At 35.2% G+C, this 24554-nt stretch overlaps 1 protein-coding gene and 1 long non-coding RNA gene across 3 annotated transcripts; one reads left to right on the top strand and one right to left on the bottom strand.

The window, feature by feature from the left end:
- Nucleotides 1–112: 112 nt before the first annotated feature.
- LOC100647963 (putative ferric-chelate reductase 1 homolog) lies at nt 113–24092 on the bottom strand. Of its 2 annotated transcripts, XM_012308372.3 has the most exons (13): nt 23428–24092; nt 20777–21003; nt 14473–14795; nt 13473–13564; nt 9277–9436; nt 5046–5243; nt 4677–4772; nt 4069–4225; nt 3299–3525; nt 2229–2469; nt 2019–2131; nt 1228–1341; nt 113–1141 (listed from the first exon to the last, which is right to left on the bottom strand). In XM_012308372.3, the coding sequence occupies exons 3-13, from the start codon at nt 14791–14793 to the stop codon at nt 1001–1003; spliced, it is 1860 nt and encodes a 619-aa protein (XP_012163762.1). In that variant the 5' UTR covers nt 14794–14795; nt 20777–21003; nt 23428–24092; the 3' UTR covers nt 113–1000. The 2 variants fall into 2 exon arrangements, with proteins under 2 accessions (XP_012163762.1, XP_012163761.1); XM_012308371.3 differs by lacking the exon at nt 20777–21003 and having other exon boundaries at nt 23428–24090.
- LOC125385191 lies at nt 9415–10755 on the top strand. Its single transcript, XR_007224201.1, has 2 exons — nt 9415–9612; nt 9717–10755. It is a non-coding gene; the product is annotated as an uncharacterized LOC125385191 (long non-coding RNA).
- Nucleotides 24093–24554: the final 462 nt, after the last annotated feature.

Raw genomic sequence — 24554 nt, 5'->3', positions numbered from 1 at the left:
GACAATGCTTTTATCTACACTTACGTATACGTATCTAATATCGTTTAGTACAATGAATTCAAGCCAAAAAGGTACTTTTGTTGAGTTACATTATTTCTCACATAACACACGATTCTGTATATACTTTTATTTATTAACAATCAATAACATATGAAAACATTATGATATCAGTTAATTAAGCGCAATTGCATAATACTTCTACAAACTCTTATTTGCACTCACCTATAGAATAACACTTATCGTAGTACAAAATAAATCTAAACACGTGTAAAAATCGAAAATACATATGTTGTAAAAACTAATACTGTAAACGTTACATCATAAATATGGATAATCTGCGTATATCTTACCGATAAAGACAACTTAAATATAAAAGCACCTTACAGACAGAACTCTTTGAGAGCTTCTAACAACAATATATGTGTTGCGAATAATCTCGCAGATATAAACAAACTAATGCCTTCTTTCATATATAGAAAAAAATAAAATATGTTTTTATATTTTATGTTTAAGTTATACTCTTATTTTGGACGGACATTTGTACGAATAATTTGCACGAATACTTATTCAATCAATTATCAGAAGTCAGTCTACCAAGTAAAAGGAAGCGAAGATTGAAAATATGCGAAGATATTTAAGGTCGATGGGAGAATATATCGAATCAATGCATTTAGATATTCTACGTACTACCGCTTGTAACATGATATGATATACCATTTATTATACTTCTACTATGAGAAACTTCAAACTACGTACTTTTCAACATTCGATGTATCAAATAATACAATATGTATTATCATATAACTCACACTTTGGAGTTATCTCTGTAAACGATAATTTATCTCGATTCGATGCTCATTTACATATTTATAAACAGTCACTCGAGGACATACTCAATGCGAAACAGTTTGTAACTTATCGCAATAATATTCCTGACACAGCAGTGTACATAATTCGTGGTCAAACGAATCTCACGCACAGTTTATCGCTACACGGTAACTTAATAATTTTTAATGTTGTTCGTGAAGGTAACCCATGTGTCTTCTATAGGCGCCAGTACGGTGATTACAATGAGAGCTGTGGTGAATAGGACGATCACGACGAAATATATACCGAAGATAAATTTCCTGATTCCAGCGTGCTATCGAACAGAATGAGAAATGAGATGGTGAAGATTTTCAGAGATTCTCGGCGCACCGCGCCGATTCTTATTAGCAAGAAACTTACAGGAGCATCCTGTCTTGCATCCGGATGGACCATTGAACCACGAGAGTGCATGTCTTTCATCGGAAATGAATTCACCCTCTGACTCGCCTGTCTGTCAGAGGCACATCCAATGAACTATAACATACATTGATTTCCTTCGTTACATAACGATCCTCTATAAATATCCGACTTAGTACCAAAGCTGATCCAGCTTGCCTGTCTCGAAATCGCGCTTGTATAATTGAAGTGATTTTCAACAGTGGTCTGCATAATCAAATATGAAATATATTAGACATGATATGGAACTACTAATTGCATACGGGATCAAAGAGGACTGATTCCTCTAAAACATTAATAATCCATGGCGAATTAATTCGAAACTTTATGTCGTTAGTAACTATCTGAATATTAAAAACGATAAATTATAGCCTATAGTGAAATAGAAATATTATATAATAATTATAATCAAGGTGAATTTATTTTTCATTTACAAATGGATATCATCGAAAGCGTAGCAACAAAATAGCACGGTATTTGAACAAGTTTGTCAAGGTTAATTGGAGCAACAGATAAAAAAGACCCATTAAAAAAAAAGTTAACCTTAAGACAGTCTTGACACATTTAGTTGTTCTTTTGTAAAATTCCAACTACCACCCTTTTTCAATCTATTTATTCGACTCCTTTCAAGATATCCATTTATAGATGAAAATAAGATATCCGCTATAGATAAAATAATGTACATTGCCCAAACTCGTACAAATCGAATGAATGTACAAGAATTTTGATTTCGAAATATCAAAAATCATTCTTACCGTTAAGATAAGGTGAGTCAGAATATGGAATACCACGTAAGCTGCCAGAATCCAGTCAACCCATTCCGGCAGTTTGGCCTTATTTAGTCGGACCGCAAAGAAAATTGCGATTACTGTGAAAGGAATTTCAATGCGTCGGTTAATCCATTGTCCGTGGAGAAAAGAAGTACACAAAAAACACGTGCAGTATGAAAAAGAAGAGAAGCTTACTGCCGCAAATCTGTGCCGCGTTTCCAACGAACCAATGCGCCCAATTAAAAAGAGGTCTTCGCGGTGCTCCTGGGTGAGGTCTCGCGGCTGCCATAAACGGTTGAATAAAGGCTAAGATCGTGGTCGCTAGTCCCAAGGACGCGTGTATCACCTCCGAACTCCACTCACCCAATTCGACGAATATTATTACAAAAGCCGCTATTGTCATCGACCATGTCAGTATCATAAAGAATCTGTGCCACTTGAGTAAACAACAGAGCAAAATAATATATTCTTGTCGATAATATTCATTGTATTTCATCGATAGAATTAAATTCTCATAATGAGTGACATCAAAGTGAGGAACATAAGTGACGGCGATATTGTTATAATATATGAATACTCGAACCGGATATTAAATAATCTGAAGTTAATAAGTATCCTTCAGCCGTCTAAGATACGTTCAATATCATCCTTGGACATCGGCCAAAGTTAAGTGTTCTTTCGGAACGTTTAGACTCTCGAGTTCAACAACGTCAAGTACAGTACGCTGTTTAAAAAATGTAGCGTGCTCTGCATACTAAAAGCCAAATTAATAAGTATTCACCGCATTACATGAAAAATATCTAATTGTCGAGCAAAATCGATACGTTTAACCAATCTCAATAGCAATTTAATTCTTGTCATTTCATTATGAACGTAACATTACGAGCATATTTATTGTCGTATGGACCGTACGCCATAAAGCAAACAATTCTCACGACGATCGGTACAATTTCACCCGGTGTCTCCCAATTAAAATCTGATTACGCAAAATGATTAATGTGTTCGATTTAAATTGCAATCACGCTGTTCGTGCGTCGACTGGTAATTTTCGGAAAGAGCCACCCCCGTGACATTATCAAATTGCCCTTCCATTCGCGGTTCCTCCGATTAACCTCGATCCCCAACTCATGAACCCAAAGACAAGAGCATCGCCCCGTCAAATAGGTGCCATCACACGCAACCTCGGAGTCGTTACTTCCACTGGGTCGAGATCTTACCAGTAGCCCAGTTTGTGCGCGCGATTGTAGGAAAAATTGGATACTTACGGCGAACCAATGGTCCTTTCCGCACAACTGTGAGCTGACCCATGTCTGCTTGTAGTATCTAGCCAGAAGAATGCCGATCGACGCTGTACCGATCCAAGACGCCAACATTAGAGCGCCGTGAACACGAATTAGAATGTTGCTCGCCGTAGTGTAACCACCAACGTCGGATAATAACTTTGCGTCACCGGTCGCGTCGTACGCCGTGTCATGGAATCCGATACCGTTACCTAAATGTTTCGACAAATGTTTCTTTAAACGTTTCTCCGTTTTTCAATCGTTTCACATCGCGTGATAAGGGAGATGGAGAAAAAGAAAAGTTTCAGCAGAGTTCTTGGAAAAAATCATTTCATCAGAAACGTGTATCTAGGTTCATTGTAGAGTATCCTCAATCGCGAAATTATTGCATTTATTCATTTTTATTTTCTTTATTTCTAAGAATAATGATAGATGAATAAATACTTTGTCATTGCACTAATAAAATTATGTCTTTTACTTATTTTAAAGTACTTTGGAATATTTAGTTTCCCAGAATAGCGTTAGAAAGGTTGTATAATATATAATTGCCAGCCATAAGTATTAAAAGTCCTACTGATATTTGATCCAAATTGGATCCTTCTTATTACCTTTATTTTTTTATTTATTTTGTACCTCGTAACGTAAAATCTCTTAGAGATTTTCAGTAAATATAACGTATCCTAATAAAGGTATCCTAATACTTATGGCCGGCAGAGTGGTTGTAGTATCGCAGGATTAAATGAAATTGAACGTACTTTTTAAACTTTTGCCAGCTGCCACGAGAAGATTATATGGTGTGCTGACGAGGTCATACTCGCGGCCTTGAACAACCGTGGTCTTCTCTCTCCAAAATCTGCACGTGATTATGTCATCCTTGATCGCACTCGACTCCAATTGGACTGCTCCTTCCTGCTGTAAAGGAAATTGCAAATGGATCAAGGTCACAAGAGATTTCTCGTAAACTGCGAATCGATGCAATCATTCCCACAAAGAACTGATCGGTAACAATGTTACACACAGGCGAAAGTCGGCCATCGCCGCGGGGCTCATTGAATCAAGATCGTATTAATTTCACTTGCTCGCGACTCGCGTGATCACGTAACAGTGACCTCGATATTGGTCGCAGGTAGAAATTTCTTCTTTCTTTTTGATCCTAATTTTATTCAATTCGAATCATTGGATGCTTATTCGTCGTCGAACGATTAATAAAATAAGTTCAAAGTTCGTTTTTTAAATTTGCAAATTGCGATGCAGACTCACTGACCTTAGCAATCAGCCACAGAATAAAATTTGTTATTACTACGACAGAATTTGGTATTCAGTTCGTATCCTGCTTTAATATGATAAATAATAGAATACGTACCATGGGCTGGCGTATATTACGTTTTCCAGAGTTCCAAGACATGTGTAATGCAATTTCTCCTCCTTCGTTCGCGCATTCAACTACACTGTCATCGCCCTGCATATGTAACATACGAAGGATTAAATAATCGTTCACCGTAGAATTACGTGAATTGAATCTAATATTCTACATACTTTCTAAGCCTACACTTCTCTAATCAATATAACCATTGTTGTATAAAATTTACCACGATCTAAATTAGGTACCGTAATTATTTAGGTAGCAAATAATTAATGTTATTCAATTTAAAATAATTTAATTTAATCGACATTTTTGGGTGACTAAGCACGATATATCAAAGTACATTATTTTTAATCAACAAGAAATTACCATTTTACTGTCATCGGATAAACCAACAGCGACATATTTACTATCACGTCCTTGCAATTCAAACAGATATCGCTCTCCTTGAACAAGTACAGTAACCGCAGCGATACAATTTTTGGCTTCGATGCATCCAGCTGGGGTACCAAAGCAATTCTTCGTGGAGCTACATCCGGCGTAGAAAGGATCCTCAACATCTTTCGTCTAAAGAATAACACGTTAAAATACAATAACTCGCTGTCATCAAAGTTCTGAAGAAATCATACGTCGGTTAATACTCAAAGCGTTTGTACAATCTTCAGATTCGAGAATCGAGTATGAAGAACACAGAGATTTATACAGGACCGAACGCAAGTTCTCCAACTGAGAACAGAGTTTCCAGGCAGCTTTCCTAGTTTCTCTAGAGAAACAGAATAATCTTTCGCACGGAAATAGAAATAGAAGTTCGTCGTGTCAATACACATCTCATATCTGGCACGGACAGTGTCTACGTATAATTTAATCTAATAATACGAAAGGATGAACAAACGTTAACACGCAAAGTTAAGAGTACGGTTGATCCTAGAGCCAATAGATTCTTCAACCACGTTTATCGTCTGGCATGAATCTGGCGGTAAAGTTTCAAGAGATTTCCGAAAGATTTATTTTCATCCAAAATACGAAGATATTTCCGTGGCGAGAAATCCTACACCGGCGATACGTGTGTGCAGAGAAGCAGCTCGCGTCGCAGCCGGTTAATGGAGTAGTTTCAGTCCGCCACTCTGGAAACTCCTCAATAAAGTTTCCAAGCGAGAAACCGGCGTGGATTCATTCGCGTGCCGCCTTTTCTCACGTCGATCTCGTTTCGAAAGTGGACCGGTAACGAGGACGGTACGCAAAGAACGCGTCGACCTGTATCTTTTCATTTGTCGCGGAAGTCAATTCAAACAAAACACGCTTGCAGCTCGTATTCAAGATGACACTCGAATCAAAATTATAACCGCGGTGCACAATGCATACGCAACGCAATGTGATTAACGTTGAATGCTCGAACATAAAGATATCAATTCAATGATTAATTACAATACAAAGTGGTCACGAATGACAAAAGAGACGCAGATTGGTCGAAGTCTCGGAGGGACGGGAAATGTGACGACCGACCTTCAACTTAGACACAGTTCGCGAAACAGAATAATTGCGGACTTCGAGAGCTGACTATTACCAACTTCATGTATGTATATACATTTTTCATTTCTATTAAGCACACCTGCGAGTTCGTCCGATTTTGTCGTAAGAAGATTTTTGTACATCACACGGAGTAATTGGACTCGTGATTGCTTTAATTGTTCGTTAAATAAAGATAAGATGAACGTGTGTCCGTATTAGTGACCGTGGGATACGCTATTTTTCTGTTTCTTTCATACTAATACGTTCTTACAAGCAATAAATGTTTCATATATTATTTATAATATGTTTAATATCTTACCGCTTTCAAGTACATGAACATTTTGATTTAACTATTTGTATTAATTATACATAAACGTTACTAATATATATATATGTCGGAGATGAAAGAATACTGGAACCTTCCCTTCGGAACTTTGGGAAGACCCCTAGTGTTGTAATTTAGATTTCACCATAGCCGAATTAAGAAACTGTTGTCATTCGATTCGACTGTACTTATTTGAGATTTATGATAGTGAGCTCGGGCTCGAGGCGACAACCAGTCGCCGAACGTAGTCGCGGTCAAGGGATGAACGTTTTGTCTAACAAAGGCATGAAGTAACTCTATAGCTCTCCTTAAAAGAAATACTTAGGACGGGGCACGACGGTAAGCATTTCAACGATTTCTGTCCCGTGGCTCGCCACACGCAGACTCTATTCTTTGAGTAAGATGATTACCAGATGTCGACGCGTCTCCACAGTACATGTTCAGCTAGCCCGAGGACCGGCTATAAATCTTAAGATCTGTTTAACTAAAGTCCTTCAAACCGACAAACAGTCCTCGTCCCAACTACGAGAAAATAGGAGAAATCTATTTTTCTCACCAACGACGCTTCCTCTTCTCGAACTTTCTCTTAAGGGCGGCTAGCACCCTTCCCTAACCACCAACATGGAAATTGACCAATTAACAGTAACGCCAATTTCCCTCACTTTCCGAATGAAGGCTTTTCTCCACGAATCCGATGATTTCGTGCCCTTACGCACACCCGTCATAGTTTTCCTCGACAGCGTTACCGTGATGGAGAGGCACTCTCCGGTACGATCTCGAAGACGATTCAAGTAACTCTCAGATACGTAGTGATTGCCTCGTGCATTAACATTGAGTACAACTTAGACGCTGAAGAAAAGTAGAGTTCGTCATCCCCTTGACCGCGGATTCGTTAGTGAGCCTAGGATCATTGTCATTAGCTTCTCGAGTATCTAATTATCGCGATTACTTGTCCAATTCCATCATAGTCACATTTGCACTAGTAAATATCTCCTCTATTGCATAATGATCACGTCTAGCGCCAATAGGGATTCGTTTCACGCCCTCAACCCTAACTCAAATCTTAACGCCAACCCGACATATATATATATATATGAAATAATGGGAAATTAATGGTGAAAAAGGTTTATTATCTTCTACTAAAATTGACAGACGATATTCGAATCATTTGTCTAAAAATTGATCAGTGATAAAATTAGTCATAGTCTATCTGTCAATACCAAGAATCATCCTAGTAAAAAGGGAAGTAAAATTAAAATATGACTCGAGTAAGCAGTTTATCGTCCCCTTTTGTTTCACCACGTTTCACCGTTTCGCCATTGGCCCAGATTAATCCTCGAGGCGCGTTGCGCGTTGATGCGACGAAGATAAAGTCACGTAAAAATAAATGGACAATGGAGCAAAAATTACGGGGCGCGGTCGGATCGGAAGATACACGAAAGTGAACGGCGAAAGTATATAAAGTATAAAACCAAGAGCGTATCCCGTTCGATGGAAATTATGCATTTGTACGAAGCTAACTAGCGTGCAGATGTGCGCAATTGTGCATACATAATACATGTAGCAGCATATCGTCCAACCAATGTACATCGGAATATAAACTTATTTTCAACTCGTAATTATTGTACACGCATATCCCTTATCAATGTACTCTTTGATTAATTATACCCTTCTGTTTTGTTATTAATTATACCTTCGTGTTTCTAGATACATTCATTCACATATATCGTTAATTATCGTGAAATCTATTTATCAAAAATTCCTTTGAAAATCAACTTCAAAAGATTTCTAAAATTTCTCTCAAGTTTGTAGAAAACCATTATATTGCTTTGTACTTTCTATGTTAAAACGTAATAGAAATTCTTAACCGATCCAAGTAACTTAATATGATCGATTTATTACTTCAAATATTTATTTAGTATTCTAAATTACTACTTCTTATTAGGCCCGTACGCAACGTGTATGTACATATGTATTAACTAAATTGTTGACCTACTGCGAATATACGCCTGTGTGTTTGCAAATAAATTAATTTACGCGATTAACAAAGCATAAAATCATTAAAGTAAGTTTTCATTAAAACATTGTTCGCTGTATGAGATAGTGTTTGCCAAATTATATAGAAATACGGTTATTAAGAACTCAATCTTTTTATTATAAGTACTGGCATATATCAAAGTTATAGTAATAAGAACAGAATATGGTTCATACTTTTGTCTGCGAATTTTTATAAAAATTAATATTTTTCAGAATATAATAAAGAAAGTAGAACCTCGATAAAAAAAATTCTTTTACTTACGAAATATTGTAGAAAGCACTATACTTTTGGTATGCTGTATATTTTTCAGACTACGTTCATTTTGTGCAATTTTTGCATTTTCAAATTTCCTATAGATACATAAACATCGGCAGTCCAACCGTTACCACGGAATATTCATAGAAATACCCTATGGTACCGGTTAATTTCTCCATAAAATAGCCAATCAGTAATTTGCCAAAAATATAATAGCAAGAGAATCTAGTTTATATTTCTGACATTCCAAACCGATATAGTAAGTACCATAGCGCGTCGATCAAAGACGTTCACAATCGTAAACAGCTATCAAAGAGATAGTGGTTGAATATTTCAATGTTAGGGCACGATTTCACTTCGCCAGCCCTTTCCCTGCATAGTCGATGATCAGTCGCGGCTATGATTATCGGGTGTGAAAAGCACGTTTGCCTCGTGATCAGCGGTCGGGATGTAATGGGACGCAGAATACTTACCTCGTAATCGACGGTCGGACTGTAATAGGGCGGCGTGGTAGTTCTCAGTGTACTGATCGGCGTAGACGAGGTCAATACGTCGATGGATCGCTTGCGAACGTTAACTGGCGGCGATTCCACGCCGACCCAGTACGTACTGTAATCCTGCGCGAACGTGGACCTGCAACGTGGTAGAATAGGGAGAAAAGAAAAAAAGAAAGAAACGATCGACGAGAGTTACGAGAAACATGTATCGATCCATGGACGGTGAAAAGGGAAATGGGAGCGTTTCAGCGAAGTACAAATGACTGATAGGAGGACGAAGATACCGTACTGGTATTGATTGCGGTAATTACGGTATGTTGGTTCTTTGAGAGAGTGCAATAGCCAAATGTACAAGGAATATCGTGTGTTTCATTCAGAGCTATATTACCGACAATGGACACTTCGATCAATTTCAGGCAAACATATGTAAGCGAATTATGGATGTGCTCGAATAAACGATATGCTAAAATTCATGATGGACGAATTAAAACTATTCGTATTTTTCAGTATTTTCGATTTTTTTTTTTTTTTTGTAAAATTGAAGGGTCTGGACGAATTCTATTGACGAAGTTTATTAATTACGATGGTGTGGTAGACGTGTTAATAACTGTGCTTCCGTGCTTTGCCTTTATTACCGTTTATTACCGTTTCATGTCCTCATTACGGTAACAAACATTTGGGACTTTTATCCTCAAATTGGATGATATAATGAACGATGCGGATATTCTTTGATATGGTGTGATAATGGATTAAACAAATTATATGCACATGACCGTCTACGTATTTACTTGTAATTAGGACATATTGTAATTAACAAAATGGAAGTATTGCGTATGATCCTAATTTGATGAACAGTGAGCTGTGTACGTGAATTGCAGTGGAGTGTGCTGCGACATACGATGTTAAAACGAGTTAATGTCGTAGCTTTTATCAACAGTTTTTATCGGTAACATCAGAATGTTACAATAAAAGCAGATGATGCAAGTATTACCATTTATCATCTTCATTTGTGTTAGGTTATTTATACTTTCAATCGAAAGTTTGTACATAGCTTAACACGAACGAAGTTATCTTGCACACGACTATATTTATTATAGCATTTACATACTAATTAATTACTACTTAGATTTCATATCATTTGGTAATACCTCAATATGATCGCAAAAATTATATTAAAAACGAAACGCTTTATTAGAAAAAAGAGGTACATATATGCAAATACTTTGTGTAATCAAATTGTTATGTAAATTGTTATTTCACTCGCAAGTACTTTCATAGAGTACTCATAAACAAAATATTTATTCAGATTACTGTACACGTTCTCGTTTCTTTGCTGCAACTAGAAGCATTAAAGTAAATAATAATAAATATACTGGTACTCTTAATATCAACTATGTACATTTGAAAGCAGCTAACTAAGCAAATAAAAGGCATACCAAAGTTTAGAAATCTCAACATTTGCAGTTTCTTTCATTTAAAAGTTTAAACAGACAATACAGGATGCAAATGAACTTACAGGTGCAAACTTTTAAATACCAATGAAACACCAAACGAAACTGGAAAGTTTCCCTAATTACATATACAGATATTTCTTCCGAATCGAACAAACAGAGGATTGTCGGTTGGAAAGTCAAACCATCTTCGAGTTACTCCATTTAATGATCCTACAATTACTCTAGCCGATGCATCATAATCGGTCACGAAACGTAGCCTACGTTCCTCTCCGTTTCCGTAAAGAAGGAGAGAAAAAAGGGTTATAGGAACGTCAATTCGTATTCCAACATCTCGGCAGATAAGACTATAAATTACGATCTTCCGGGTCAACGTGATGCAACCCATTACCAGTGCAGGCGTGGGAACAAAAGATAACAATGTTGAGAACGAATAACGAGTCGGAGTCTAATGTTGAAAAATCGTTTCGATAGCGAGGAGGAAGGCTTCGTATCGAACTGAGAATCAACGAATGAACAATCTAACTGGACGAGAGTGGACCAGATATCAGACTGTGTTAAAAGCAGAAATCAAACAAACCATAAATTTCTAGAGATTCGAGAAAAGTATAAAGAGATTTATTTATATGAATGAGATTTCTCGTTTTAATTACATATACGAAGATTACAGACGAAAAACATGATAAGTCATATATTCTATGTTTAAAATTCGTTGTTGACCAATTCCCGATAATTGAAATCTTTTTACTTCGGTTTGAATCCAAATATGTGTTTCTTAATCCCTTTAAAAATTTTCAAAATACTACTCGTCACAATAGTAAGATCCACAATAAAGGGTTCATTGTTCATACGGCAAGGATATTAAAATATCGTTTTAATAATTATATCTTTGGCTTCCATAAAACTTCGTCCGCTTGTCAGTTACTTTTAACAGGTTTTTATCACATCAATCCTAACAGGTTGTTTTCATTTTCAATTACATCGTACTAAAGTGCTTCTATTTAGACGTAAGATGACAATGGAATTATAAAATCAATAACGATATACTTATTATTCCCTTCTACCGTGGTTTCCAAATTAAAATAAGGATCGCTTCGATATCTAGAACGATAACCCGAATCAAAAGGAGAATAAACGAATGAACTACGTAGCATGAACGAGAGTGGACTGGTACCGGCGACATGTCAAAAGCGGAATTCGAACGAACCGAATGGTTATTTATGGTTATCGGCATAAATTTCTCGAGAAGTTTTAATGGAGCTCGCGCAGCACTCTGTCCCCCGTATTAATTGAGCATTCAGAAATAACCGGTGGCACCGATTACCAGCGGAAAAGTTTATAACGAATGTCCTAGCCGTTTCACCGTTCACCGTTAACTGTGTTATATTGTATTCCGTGCACGGGAGATGCCGAGGCGCCTCCGTGCCACGCGCGTTCGTTCGTTCGTTTCTAATCGTAATTCATACGTGCGACAGATCGCGGCATATTACGTGCGTGAGCTATATACACCGTGATCCGAAGACCGAGTTTTGTTCCAGAAATTGAATGAACGATTCATCGATACTTTGCAGATGAATTCCTGCATTAGCTTTAAATACGATGAATCGTCAATTTCCATTCGGTTTATTGTATGATTGCAGAGTCAATTTGTTTTATGCGAACTGGTGTAATAAATTGCAATCTGACAGAAAATCGATTCTGTTCTGCTAGTTACAAGAGTTTTTGTATTCGAGTATTCGAGTTGCTTTATTTGATTTAAAACTTAGGTATCTATATGTCCACAAAGGTAGGCGTAGACAACTTTTGTATATGTATCGTACGTGTTATGTAAAACACTTTAAAACTTCATTAGCACTGTAATAAGACATAATTGATACGATTGTAATGGTAAGCATTGGAATGAATCTGATGATATATACAGAAATTATTTTTCCGTGATGTTTTATTTTATTGCTTCATCTTGTAGATAGTAAGCAAGCTATTTGTATCGATTATTATAAAAATCAGGGATGAGTAGTCGATAAAAATGATCAAGCAAAATAAGCGGTGAATATAAAGTGGCGTTTTACAAACCGTGTAAAAACTTGTAATTCATTCGTTACGATGAAAAATATTCCAAATACAAATATTTCTTTCAAGAAAATGTTTCTTCAATATCAGGAAGAATAGAAGGTTCGAGGACGCGAGAAAATAAAGAAAATTTAAATGAATTTAAAAGATAAAATAAATGGAAGTAGAGAAGTATGAGACAAATTCACTACTAAAAATAATTGTAACGCATAATAATTCTATTGTAATTAGGTGTAAATGAAAGAGTTATACAACCTTGAAATGGCAGTATTGAAAGTATAAGATCTCTGAATGCAAAAAGTCTTGACAGGATTACGAAAGGATTAATGTGAAAGTATTGAAGTACGACAAGGTTTGATTTTCATGATCTGATACATCTTGCTTCCGCATTCTTACAAACCATACCTCTTGCACATTCAACTGCCATATCGTGGCAATACGTTTATTGCAATATATATCATTCAACCGAAGTAAAATAAATTCATTGTAAAAACAAGAAATGCGTACGATATTTAAATACATGATATCATCGAATTATCTACGATACTTTTAGTCAGTATCAAAATTTCCTAAGGATATACGACAATTGGTAGAAATTTGAACGAGATTACGAAATAACGTAAACCCGCGAGCGTTCTATCAAATACTCACTTGAAAACAATGGTGCCTTCGTAATTTACAGGTGCCTCCCAATCAAACTCGAGATTGTGCTTCTTGCTGACGTTCGTGTGAGTCACCGCGTTCTTAACAAAAGGAAAAGGAAAAAGCATTTAATCGTCGTGTCGTGTAGCACTTTGCCTCTGTCCTTCGGGAGCGCACGACATCGTGATTCACGTAGCCTTCGAGAGCTCGCTAACTACGATCGAAACGATTCTATCGGGAAATACTATAAATCATCAAACTTTCTAATCATTCGAAAAGAATCGTACTAATCGCTCGAAGAACACCTTTCAAACCCTTATTCCACCAATATGCTAAATTATTTGTTACTGTATCTGATACTCGTGTCGTTATTTAACATTTGTATCATATTATGTAATCAATATACTTTATTTATGTTATCTTATCTGGTATTTTTTATTTCTTATTTCGATCAAAACGTACGAAACATATTTATTTATTTATTAGCTTATCTGTTCCTGTATGTATATTATTTAGGTCGGTACGCTTGTTATTCATAGCCTTATCCTACTTATTATTTAATGATTATATAATATTATCATAATTAAATATATATATATTAAATAGTTGAAATTAAAAATGGCCTATTACCTTCTAAAAATAGATAATGATTTCAAGAAATTTTATGTGAAACCAATAGAATAGCTAATGTTGGAACAATCAATATTTCTAGAAGTCTAATAAATCTAATAAATCGAATCTAAATTGAATGGAATAACATCTTACGTAATGTGGAAGTAGCTGATAGTATGTAATATTGAATTCTAAAAGTGATTTTCTATAAAAGACAGAAAGTGTAACTTGTCGTGTCTCTTTCCTGTAATCCTTAAGAATATATAGTAATTATAGAATAATATATAACATTATTCCAATATTTTATGAATTTATCATTTTGTCTATTTTTTATTTTAAAATTGGTAAATATCTGAAAACTTTAATAAAATAACTCATGACACAGTAACGTGTTTACCTTTATACCCTGTGTGCACTCGACGATTCTTGCCGAATCGGGTAAGTTGGCGAACTCTCCAACGAATTCACCGGTCTCGGAGTCATGTGCAAGTATCATAAAACCCTCGTAGGCAAGACCGTGAGGACTTCCCAGAATTAACCGGACTCTGCCTTGTCCTGCAGCTGGTAAAACTTGGTAAGGAGGAGGGTAAGTTTCCTGCTTCGCGCTTCCAGGATGACGAGGCATCAGATCTTTGCATGAATCTGGCGGTGCTCCAGTCGGCAGACCCAGCGTTCTCAACGAGAGAACGCTTAGGAAGATTATAAACGTTCCTTTCATTACTGTAACATACAAATTTTACACATTTAATCATATACGACCTTCCTTTTAAATTACGAAACTTAATAAATTAAATTGCTTAATTGAATTATTAAATAAGTACTACCGCGATCATACTATATATTACTTGCCTTAAATATATCTACATTTTTCTATTTCTTACAAACTTTACGAATGTAATCATGATGATTTTGATGAACACGACATAATATACGACTTTTATATAACGCATACAGTATATTTGAAGCCCACTGTTTAATTCGAATTAGTGTAACGAGAATTTGCCAATATCAATTCTCTTACCTACGATTTTTCTTCCAAATGATATAAGTTTACGTTCGAACAATGTAAATTCTATCGTAACGCGAGTTTAGTTAATCGAGTATTAACTACAGTTCTGTTACAATCCCGAATAAATGGAGTCCAGATAAGTGGGAGTTCTACAGTTACTAGTAGCTACATTAATAACGTATCGAGATAAAATTAGATAAGGATTTAGTTGGATAAATTATTGAAATAATTCGCGAGTTTCATATTCGCATTAATTAGACCAATATTAGTCGATCAATCTTTCTCTTCTCTCTTCACACGCTTTCAAGTATTTCAAAAAACACCAAAGGTCGCTCTTTAAACTTTCTACTTTAATTTCTGTCTTTCTTCAAATTTTTTCTTCGTTGGTCGGTCCGATGAAGATTTCATACTAATGAACGAGCGTCAAAGTCGTATCACGTTAGACAGTCCCATAAACTCGTAAGACTAGTCTGTACAAAAGAACAAATACCATCGACGAACTTTCCTTATACGAAGCGGACGCGCATTATTCAATCTACTTTTTACACGTTCCAGACTATGGAATAATTGCGAAGACGATACAAGGATATCGACACAATTCCAAGAATATCTACGTGCGCATAATAAAACCAGCTACATTTTATAACGTTGGAAAATTCGTAGTAGTTTCTTAGTGACAGAATGTGTATAGATACATGACTTATACGACTACTTTTCCGTATACGTCTATTTCGCGACTATCGAATAGTTTAACATTGTGAGTGTGAAGCATTAGTCACCGCTCTAAACTGACCGGAATTCCCGCTGCTCCATTTCTGCACTTGCTTCGATTATATTTAGTGCCATCAACGTTGAGAACTTTCATACCTCTTTTTCTGTCCTTGTATTAACCATTTCATAATGTATATAATTTCGTAAATTAGATAAACGATTTATAGAAAAATTAGATAAACATTTATTAATGATTTTCATAAATTAAATACTTTTCATCGATATAAATATTTCTATAAATGTTTCTATATTACAGAATAAAAGTAATTCGAACAAAAATGAGAATAATTTATTCAAAAGTTAAACGTAAACCATGTAGGAATTCTATGATTTTCGAAAAGTATTAAGAATTTCAAATGAAGTAAATTTTTAAAAAATTCGATTACTTAGAATCGAAACGATAACTTTGATGTTGCTGTTCATACTTTACCATCGATAGGCGAGGGCTATGTATTCTAATAAATAAAATAAAATAATACTAGAGTATACCACTTCGCGTTCTCTTTACATTATAATGAAACAAATGAAGCGTATTTTTGTACTACTTAGTAATAAATAGAAAAAAGAGCAGAGAGATCGAAAACGAGCAGAGAGATTAAAAAGTCGAACTTACAGTTCATACTCACCTTTTAATCAGCTTCGCTCTGAAAACTTGAAAAAATTTTGATCTATGTTATCCTCGCAAGCAGGATACGCAAGCTTCCTTTCGCGAGCATTTTCATAATCTTGTAAAAGAGGATGAAAAATTAAGAGAGAAATTCGGATAAGGGAAGATGAAACAAATCCGTGCTTCCCTCTATTAAATCGTATAGGTTCGCGTTAGGTATTTTTCTTCGTCAGTGAAAAAGATCGAGAACGTCTAGTGCATCGGACTGTTGGTTATCGTGGCGCAACTTTATGCGTTTAGCAATACCGTAACCGCAGATTCTGCTGTCCAGATGCGGCCATGATTCATACATCAATGAGAAAATAACGCAATCCGCGAAACAAAAATCTGTGGACTTATTAGTAGACTGCGGATACTTATGCGAAGCTCACATTTTCACGAATATAATTAAAAGACTGGCACCTAAATAGCAATTTCGTTAATCTGTTAAATAATTGCTAGAACTATCTTACTATACTTTTATGTATTATGTGCATTTCGTTTGTTACTACACTTTCAAATTCTCCATAAATACATATCTAATGCAATCTACTTACTAGGTACTCTACTTTAACAAATATTTTCTGCATTTCCAAGAAAAATAAAAGGAAAAGATAAAGAATCATCGCGTTCCTCTTTGAATCGAGCAATGCTGTTGCGCGTGCCTCAACGGCGAGGGTCGATCTATTAAAGCTATTGCCTATTACATAATATAACTGGCGCGGTGTTTCAGTGTCGTTTAGGAATGTGCAAGCAAAGAAATCTCGTGGGTCGTCCAGCAGAACTCAATAGGTGAAAGTGAGCGTCTTTCATGCGTGGGTTGCACACAACTCGACAGTCTTTGAATCGTTGTACACTGGCAGTCCACTGACGATCGCGTTTCTGACATTTTTCTACTCGTCCAAATATTTTTGTCTGTATAGACTATTGTTTATATGTATTGAAACACTCCCATATCGTTACAAATAGAGTGGCTCATGAAAATATTCGAACACTTGCAGACACCTTTTATGAATGGAATTATGTGTGTCATACGAAGCATTTCGAAATGTTATTAGCATTTTAATGAGACTTAAATTATTATGGAAATTATTGTTAAGATTATATCGATAAATTTTGAAAACAATCTGAAAATCTACAATAAAATTTATTGCAAACATGTACTTACATTACAGTAAAAAATCAATACATAATATGAACAGTGATATTAAACATATAATTAGTTAAATATGATCCTTCTGAATGCTGTGAGTTATTAATATAATGAATAATTATTTGATCAAATATTTTGACGATCTCTGAGAAGTTTAAACTTGCAATAAATATGTTGTAATTTCTATGTAAATTTTCAGATGTATTTCAAATCTTACCAATATAATCGTGATAATCGTGTCTCATTAAAATGCTAATGAAATTTTCAAATGTTTCGTATAACACACATAATATATATATTCGGAAAAAAGTTTTTATAAATGTTCAAATATTTGTATCACTTGGCAGGAATATTTCTGAAGTCAAATTTTGTACAGATACGATCGTATTCGATGGAATCAGTGGTGTATAATTGACTTCAATTATGTGAATTGCTGGAAACTTAGATCATCCTCTACAACTCTCCTCGTTTCGAAGAAATCATGGTGTTACGCTACCATTCTATCGGGACGAGCAAATGGCCACAATGAGAAGAACAATTGTGTTTTAAGGACAATTACAAAACTTATTTTATACTTGCAGCCTGAAACATTCGAGACAAGGTCGATGCTTGCCTACTTCTGTTATGGTCCATTTACGCTATTGCGACAAATCATGGCACGTGCAAACCCGTGTCCCAATATCGAGTTCGTTAGAATCAGGAAATCTAGCGAAACGTGAGCCACGACTCTATTAGGGAAAACAAAGAATTCCCAACAGACTAATATACATAAATTTAAATTCATCGGACACAATACAGAAAACTCGTGCACTTTTACCAAAGAAAGTTTCATATTAATCTTGAGATTTTGAAGACAATCCTACGACTCGGTGAATCTAGTAGGGATTTTAAAACTGTTCTGAATTATTTTAAACCTGCAAAATCCCTAAATACTTGAGGATTCTAAAGTCTCGGTTGCTTCGTAATCTCCTAAACAGCCCGAAATTCCAAGCATTTCCATGAATTCCTGACATCTCAAAAACTTCCACGGATCTACAAATATTACAAAATTTCAACCTCCCATGTTCTTCGAAATTCGCGAAATATTTAAAAATCCGAAATTCTTGCATCCCACTGGTTCACGGGCCTGAACTCCATATATTCAGAGTTCTACATATAAGTCCAAGGTTTTCCGTATTATATCTCACGAACTAAATTTAAATTAAAATCTCGAAAAATGATCGACTTTATATGCGAAATATGTATTTCTTGATTTTACAGTTTTGAAAGCGTAACTCGAAAGCGAATAACAGCTTGTTACCACTAATACACCAACGATCCCATCTCTATAGAGTGAAAACGAAGAGAAATCTTCAAGACTGCATGCAAACATTACCTAACTGAGTGTGTACGAGAATTCCAACTACAAAAGACGTATTAAACAGCCCACTGTCTCGCGAATAATGTTTCAGTGTCAACGAATTTTATTCGTGATAATAGCGACGATTAGAGCGCACGTTTCTATGCATTTATGGAAAATTTAACCTTCTCGCAATCTTACAATTTTTATCTTATACTAGTTTTGTTCTTGTACCTTTGATAATTTTTATGAATGCGGGTCTTCGTATTGTCGCAAGCCTTTCTAATACTAACGGCGATAGAATATTCTCTCTCTGTGAAACATTCGATGCGTCGTATCGTTGCGAAAAGAGTAAGAGACATTGCAAAACGTCGTGTACGTGAGTAGATACGATTTTACAATTCGCAGCATACCTAAATCGAAATTGTGTTGCGATCTATACCTTGACCCTCTAAAACAATGGAGAACTTTTCCATCGACATTAGCACTTGCTGCTTAATTGTCAGTTTTTCAACGTCTTTAATTGCATGGAATAGCGGATGATCGATATCTTACTTGCATATTTTCCATTAGGAGATATATTTTTTATCCCACATGTACCTATTATATCCGCGTTGTGACTAGACAAAATGTAAACAGGCAGTGTAAAAACGCGTAATTAGTCAGCCACAAACGTTTGAAAAAGCGAAACGCATATTATGAATGCCGTACATTCAAACATGAACATAAGTCATCGTGCCAGAGTATTATTCGCCGAGATTAATATCTTCATAATTTCCAACAGTTTATATGTATTATTGAAATAATACAGATACCATCGTGTACGATACATATAGTCGACGATGTATGGCAAACTTTCGTTCAAACACACTGAGTACATACACTATCCCGCGTAAGATTCCAGACATTTTATCCAACCTATAGCGATAATGTATAAATATTAGTAAAATATATAAATTAATGAGAAAGTAATGGCTAAAAGCGGTATTTATCATGTTCTTGTAAAATCACCGAGTAATGAACTTTTAATTATTTATTTAAAAATTTACAGACATTGTATCGAAGCTCAATACACGATTGACATAATTGATGTATCTATTGATATTCATTAAAATTTATTAGGTATATTTGATTGAACTAGCGACGACAGTTTATTATGAGTTTAGAAGAATTGCTCTGTGTATTACAAATTAAATAGTCTTCTCCAGAACATTTTGTTATAAATTTTCTTAATAATTTATGCCTTGACCCGTTTCACTCGCACAAATGCCAATATTTCATTGCATATTTAGTCTTTTAGAAATTTGTTTAATATGCTATAATAATAAACTACTAATACTGAGTATAGCCATCATAAATCAACTCATCGTTTCTATTCTACTTATATAGTTCCCCAATTAAATTACATTATATCAAAAAATAAACAAGTGTGCAGATCCTTTTGATCAGTAGCCTATTTTAAATATTACTCGTCGTGGTAAAGCGAAAAATACAAGCTTGTGCATGTGTATTATGTACAATAGGCTTAAACGGGCACATTGTTCTTTTCATCGATGGAGTTCGTAACGGGGGAAGCCGGGAGGATAAAAATCCATTCATTAAAAACAACGTTTGAATGACAGATGAAGAGTTAAGAAGCACGGCAATCACGCATCGCCGGTTATTATCATGTATCATTACGGTATTGTTCGAAGCAACGAGCACAAGGCTTCCCGCGTTGCATTTTGCGACTCGTTCCACCCGCGATGCACGCGCGCGCATAACAACGCTGCTGCTCACTCACCGATCTATGGATCGTAGTTCGGAGAATGCACAATGTTATATTGTGACCGAGTTAACCCAAGGAATTGCGCTTTCGTTCGATCCCGTAGCTATCACACGAAAGGAAATTTCTAACAGCGAAATGGTACTTTCTGCGGCAAAAGAGACAATTCAATTTCCTTTCTTGCCTCTCCTTTTGTTTTTTATCGTCATTATCGTTCGATATGATTGACGATTGAAAGTGCACGTCTGAAATGAAAAACGAAGAAGCAAACTGAATGTTATTGCGTATAACGGCTAGAAAGAGTACTGAGAAAGTATTTTCTATGTTAAATATTTCTATTAGAGCTCTCGTTTCTCTGAGATTAACTCATTTCGCGGATAACAATTTTTTATATTCAGATTAATATACTTTATGCAGATTAAAGTATAACGTTTATGTAGATTTCGGATTACAAAAAATTTAATATATGAGTGAACTTAATCTGTGTGTGAATAAATAAGAAACAACAATGCGTAAATATCTTTCTCTACCTAACTATGTGTATTTTACACCCTAAAAAATACTTCGATGTATACATCTTTTATTTCACATTTTCTTTCCTTATATATCAGCTTCAGAAGCTTAGAATTTATTTTTTGTTTGGATATTGCATAAGGATGAAGAGCGAGGTATAAATAAGTTGATGCAGACTTTGAATATTCTTTAAAATATCGTCATTTTCGACACGTGACGCAAAACATTGTCCTATACGAAAATCCAAAAATAAAACTCGCACAAAGATACTGCACGGTGCCTCTATCGTGTCGAAAGATACGTGCTCTTATGAATTATACATAATGGAATAGCATATGAGTCAGTTGCGTGGTATCACACATTACACGTCACTTGTGCAAATAAAATAACATTACATATCATTTATCTTCTATTTGAATTCACTTATTAGTGAACTGAAAAAAAGTCATCAAAATTGTATGAAACATGATCAGAGAATAAAAATTAACAAAAAAATTAGTTAAATGGAAAATATTTATGATTCGATGGACATTTTACATTCGAACAATAATTTTATACATCGAAATATTTCACAATTTCCGATAGAATCAAGTAGTAAACTAAGTGTTTGGCGAACGTGTAGCCATAGTAACGTTACTTTCCTGTCCTAGAAATTCCTCTCTGAGCGATCTAGATTCCTACGTTAATATGTCAAACCATATGTTAATATAATATTTTATGTGTTTATTACTTCGTTCATGTATACCCGCGTTCGTGTTCTAGAAATTTCATGCTTTTGTCGTTAGTACGACATACGACGAACTAATTTATTACGCGAGCAGACTTAAAAAATATTATCAACAGCTACTATTAACAAACATAAAAACATTAGCTGGAATATTATTTTAAATTTATACTGATTTTGCTATTTACGATTTAAAAAATTTAATCAACCTGTTAGCAATTTAATTAATACAACATATTTATTTTTCTAATAAATCAAATTAGTTAGGTAATATAATTAGTTAACGTCAGAATAAATTGAAATTATGCTAAAACGCTATTCTATAAATTATTATAAATTCTCTCCAACTATTAACAATTGACTTGTTTTTTTCAGTACACATTATATCGAAGCAGTAGGTTTCCGTACCTTTATAAAATATTCAAAAATATTGCTCGCGATTCGGAAAATAATATCTTAAAGACAAAGTTAAGGTTCCGAAACGCTTTTAAAAATATGTTATCGAAAAGAAGTTGAAACGATTCATTTTAATGCTATCCGACGCACTACTTATTGATAATCGATTCAGAATCAATTACTAAAGGGACAAAGAAAGAAAGTTCGTTGAAGCTTCAAACGCAAGGTTAACTTTCTAAAACATTACCGAGACGCTCATGTATTAATTGCATTGGGAACATTATGCGTCGAAACAAAATCGATTTCGCGTAATAGTTCAACGTTTTCATTCTTTCAAAGAAGCGCCTGTGCACCGTGCCACGTGCAGGAATATAAAAACGTTCTGGCTGGTGACAGGTGCACCAGAAAACTTGTTTTTTAAGCAGTTCCCATAGAATATGGAATGAACCACGACTGTATTTGTCATGGTTTTATTTTACCAAGAGGCGTCTTGAAACTAGTCACTTTTTTGTACGAGTACTCTTTCCATCAAATAAATTCCGCGTGAAATTTCATTTTTATGTCAAATGTCGTGCGACCAATGGAAATCTGTCATCTGTATGTTACGCTAGGGTCGCGACTTTCGCATGCTGAATTTGGTCAATGAACCGCGTTGAATCTATCCATCAATAAACCCCATTATCGATGAAACAACCTACCACTGGAAACACCCTAAATAGAAGTCGAATGATTCTATGTTAACAAATGCAATACATCTTAGATAATTAAAAGGTGTTTCTACCAAACATTGTTAGAATGTCTTGTGAGTTTAAATAAGAAATGAAAGTTGTATAAACATAGATCATTTGAAGCTTCAGTAAGAAGTTGTAAATAAACGCAAATGTATATATCAATTCGTATTTATCACAGTTTATGAAGATAACTACAATAAATAGGGAATTATTTAGTCTTTTCAATAGTATAACACATCTACAACTAACGTTTCTCTTGTTTCGTATCCTTAATTGCGAAATAACATCTCGAGATCTGTACTCACGGTGCTTCATACTTGGTGATTTTCTCTCGTCAACTTCAATCTTATGTTGTGTATTGAGTTAAATCTACAGCGTAATAAACACGCAGTCGGCAAGGCGTGAAGTCACGTGTAGCGGAACTCCGGTGTACATATAGAATCCTCGTTGATCCTGGCGAGGGAACACACGCGTCATAGATGCATCTTTCAACGCAAAAAAACCAATAATTCAGCGAGTCATCGATCACCACAAGAAGCAACACAATGTCGGCGATTCTGGTCTCGCGATCGAATCCCAAAGTGAAAAGGTTAATCTGTACAATCTACCGAGTCAAACCGGTGTCATAATATTTGTAACAGAAGATCATGAACTCAAGCCAATCTGTGTACGCGGTCAATTTCCGCGAATCTTTCTGCCACCTATGCGCGCACCTTTCAAACTCTCCTTTGCACGCGAGGTTACGAGAAGAAAAAGATGTTCACTAAGTTCGGTTAGGTCAAGTGTTTCCTCGACGTAGTCTCGAGAAGCACTTGTTGATTCCGAACGAGCATAGTTCTGACCAGCACGCTGAGAACCACACCTTACGAGAGACTGTGTAGTGGATATACGGATCGAGTTGAAAGGCCCGTGAGACCACATCAGGTCCGTACCTAGTCAACGGAACCCGTGTCACGAGATCGATCCACGCTCTCTCTGATCCTTGTTTACAATCTAAACAATGGGCACACAAGATTAGTTATGCGACATACCAGTATGTTAAAAAATGAAGAATATAAGTAAATAGATATGATAATAAGAATGGTTCCATCGTGTCAAAAACATAAATATATAGATTTTCAGTTTTTTAGTAAAAAACTGAGCTAAATTCTTTTCCTTTTCTTTAACTTTAATACATAGATTAGGATTATGAATGTAACAATGTAACAACGATAATTATACTGTAATTTTAATTCATATTTTCAAGACTTATTTGGTTGTAATATAATCAATCGAATCATATATTCATGATATTAGCATATAAAAGACGATATAATATTGTCAATGAATAAAATTGTATACATTTCGATATCTGTAAGACAGACTATTATTAAATATAAATACAATACATTATATCCTCCCATGTGCTAATTATAATTTGTTGTACATACAG

The sequence above is a fragment of the Bombus terrestris genome, chromosome 5 (genome assembly GCF_910591885.1).
Source record: "Bombus terrestris chromosome 5, iyBomTerr1.2, whole genome shotgun sequence".
Classification (NCBI taxonomy): Eukaryota; Metazoa; Arthropoda; class Insecta; order Hymenoptera; family Apidae; genus Bombus; species Bombus terrestris.
Note: the sequence above shows the minus strand (reverse complement) of the source record. Positions and strands in the feature narration are given on the sequence as shown.